The sequence below is a fragment of the Pteropus vampyrus genome, unplaced genomic scaffold (assembly GCF_000151845.1).
Source record: "Pteropus vampyrus isolate Shadow unplaced genomic scaffold, Pvam_2.0 Scaffold29, whole genome shotgun sequence".
In the NCBI taxonomy this organism is placed as follows: domain Eukaryota; kingdom Metazoa; phylum Chordata; class Mammalia; order Chiroptera; family Pteropodidae; genus Pteropus; species Pteropus vampyrus.
The window spans coordinates 1,679,092-1,681,681 of NW_011888810.1; the positions used below are offsets into that span (position 1 = coordinate 1,679,092).

Below are 2,590 nucleotides of genomic sequence, written 5' to 3' on the forward strand. Positions count from 1 at the left end.
TGCATAAACATTTGAATTTAAAATGATGTGCAGGCCTGTGTAATGGAAACAGCCTGCACTACTTAGTAGCTGTGTGACTTTGGAAAGCCTCATTTGCCACATCTGTAAAGTGGGGACAATCACAGTCATAACGCCACAGGTTTAGAATGAGGGTTTGGTTAGATGACATATGAAAGCAATTAGCATAGTGCTTGGCACACAGTAAGACCTCAGTAAATCGTAGCTGCCATTACAATTAAAACAATACATAATGTGATACGATATTATGTAATTATTATTGTGTATCCACTTTTCCAAATAGAGCATGCATGCATCAGGCCACTTTCCAGAGAAGATACAACCGGTCAAAGCCAGCTCAGAACAGGACGCAGATAAAAGGAGTCAGAGCTCAGCTAGCACTTGAGTCTCAACACCAAGAAGGGACCAGTCAAGTTCATCTGCCAAGCGGCTCAGCCTTACCAGCCCCCGGGTTCCTTGGAGACGTTGTGAATGAGAGCACCACGGCAAAAGCTCAGCTCATCACTCTGCTTGGCTTTGTAGTCATACAGAGCTTTCACGGTTCTCTGAGGCTTTCAGGGAAAACAAGAAGGAAAAGGTCAGGCAGACAGACAAGAGCAGAGGGAGGCAGCTGCATTCCCAGGCACTTTTAGTTCTTCTGATTAGGGAGTAGGAAGCGTCAGTCTGAGGTTGCAGTGCCATCTGCTGGAAAAGTTCTGGCATTGCGAGGGAGCAGTAGTCCCAAAGGGTCGCCAGGGATTGGGGATGGAGACTGGCCTGGTGGGAGCCAAGGGCACTTCAGAATCACTCAAAATTGCTCAATTTTCTCAACAAAGAAAGGATATCACTTTCAGATTAAGCCACACCACCACCTCTAAAGTCCTCAGTGCCTATGCTCAACACTATTCCTGGCCATCCTGAGCCTCACTAATATTTTACTTAGGCCAGAGGTCCACTAACTAGACTCCTGCAGAACACTGACATTTTTCAGGAGTAACTGAGTTGCTCCTCCATTATATTTATCAAAAGGTAGTCTCTGCAGAAACAAGTAAGCCAGAACTGAGGATAAAATTTTTCTTCAATGAATTTGCTTTAATGCTTGCTGCTTGGCAAGCATAAATCCGTGGCAAAATGAACATCCACACAGCAAGCAAATATTAATGGGAAAACCTCTGAAACTGTCAAACCCGTTCAGATCACCAACTTTGCCCTCTTCTACCCAAGGAAATGGGAACAGGGGTTTTATAAGAAATCCAGTAAAATTGCTCCTGAGAGCACAGGCTATGGAGTCAAATCTGTGGATTCAAGTTATTTCTCTGCCCTTTACTACTATATAACCTTGAGGCTCTCTCAGCCTCAGTTTCCCCATATGTGAATTGAGAATTAATACTTTACATGCTTTACAAGGTTGTTGAGACTATTAAATGAGATAATGCATATAACAATAAAAATGACGATTTTTGCATTTCTTCAGAGTTTACTGCTCTAGGCCTCTGATCTATAATATCTCCTTTAATCCTCCCAATGACCATGACAGATAGACAGCAGTATTATTATGCCCACTGTATAACTGAGAAAACTGTAGTATAGAGAGATGAAGTATCCTTGTCCAAGGTCAACCAGCTGGTAAATGGCTCAGCTCAGAGATAAATCAATCAATGTGCGTTATTGCCATAGTTCATGATGTTCCTTAAGAAGCAATCTACTCTGGGTTCTATAAGCTCTGCTATAGGAACCTCCAACCAGAGGCTTACCGGGTCTCCTGCACTTGTCTCCCCAACCTGCAAATGGAGCCTGCTCTACCTGCACATCTTGCTTTAAGGGTGGATATAAAGATTGGACTACATCTCTGCCCATGAAACTCCACAGGTCATTGCCAGGCTCTAAGGCCACAAGGAAGTGGTAGAGGTGAAGGTGCCACATAATGGCTTCCATAAGGAGTAAGTCTCCAGCCTGACAGGTGGTCCCTCATGAACTACACAGAATAAACCATCCATCAGATGACCAAGTAGACATGCTGCAGTGCAACATGGCTAAGAGCACACACCTTGCAACCAGACTGCCTGGGTCCAAATTCCCCCACACTTTCCTAGCTATATGACCTCAGCGATTATTTGACCTCTGTATGCCTCAGTTTCCTCATCTGTATAATGGGCACAAAAGTAGTACCCACTGCATGGGGCTGCTGTGAGGATTAATGAGTTGTCAAGTGCTTAGAACAATGCTTGATGCTTCGTTATCAATATGTTACCTATTATTATTGATCCAGTCATTCCAGTTCTAAGAACTCATCCAAAGGAAATAATGCAAAAGATGCCCAAAGCCTCACACGTGAAGAAGTTCATTTTAGTGTTAACTAGAAGAGCGAAGACCAGGAACGACCCAAATGGCCATTGATGGGGACATAGCTAAACTGGCACAGCCACCCAGAATATTCTGCAGCACTGAAAACATTCTTTTTTAAAAAATTCCAAGCCACATATTTCATCTAAATTATTTGGCCTACCTGGTTAGACAAAAATGGTAATTAAGAAGATTAGCAATGGAGAAGCCCACAGGTAGGCACGTGGGAAATGAACAAAGCAGAATGACA

The 2,590-nt window shown here is 43.4% G+C and overlaps 1 protein-coding gene across 1 annotated transcript in view; it reads right to left on the reverse strand.

Annotated features, from left to right (window-relative positions):
- PLCG2 (phospholipase C gamma 2) overlaps positions 1-2,590 on the reverse strand; it is a 186,399-nt gene that overhangs the window by 51,024 nt on the left and 132,785 nt on the right. Inside the window, exon 22 of the mRNA XM_023528590.1 lies at positions 460-569. Coding sequence (XP_023384358.1) covers positions 460-569 — 110 coding nt within the window. The remainder of the gene's footprint in view (positions 1-459; positions 570-2,590) is intronic.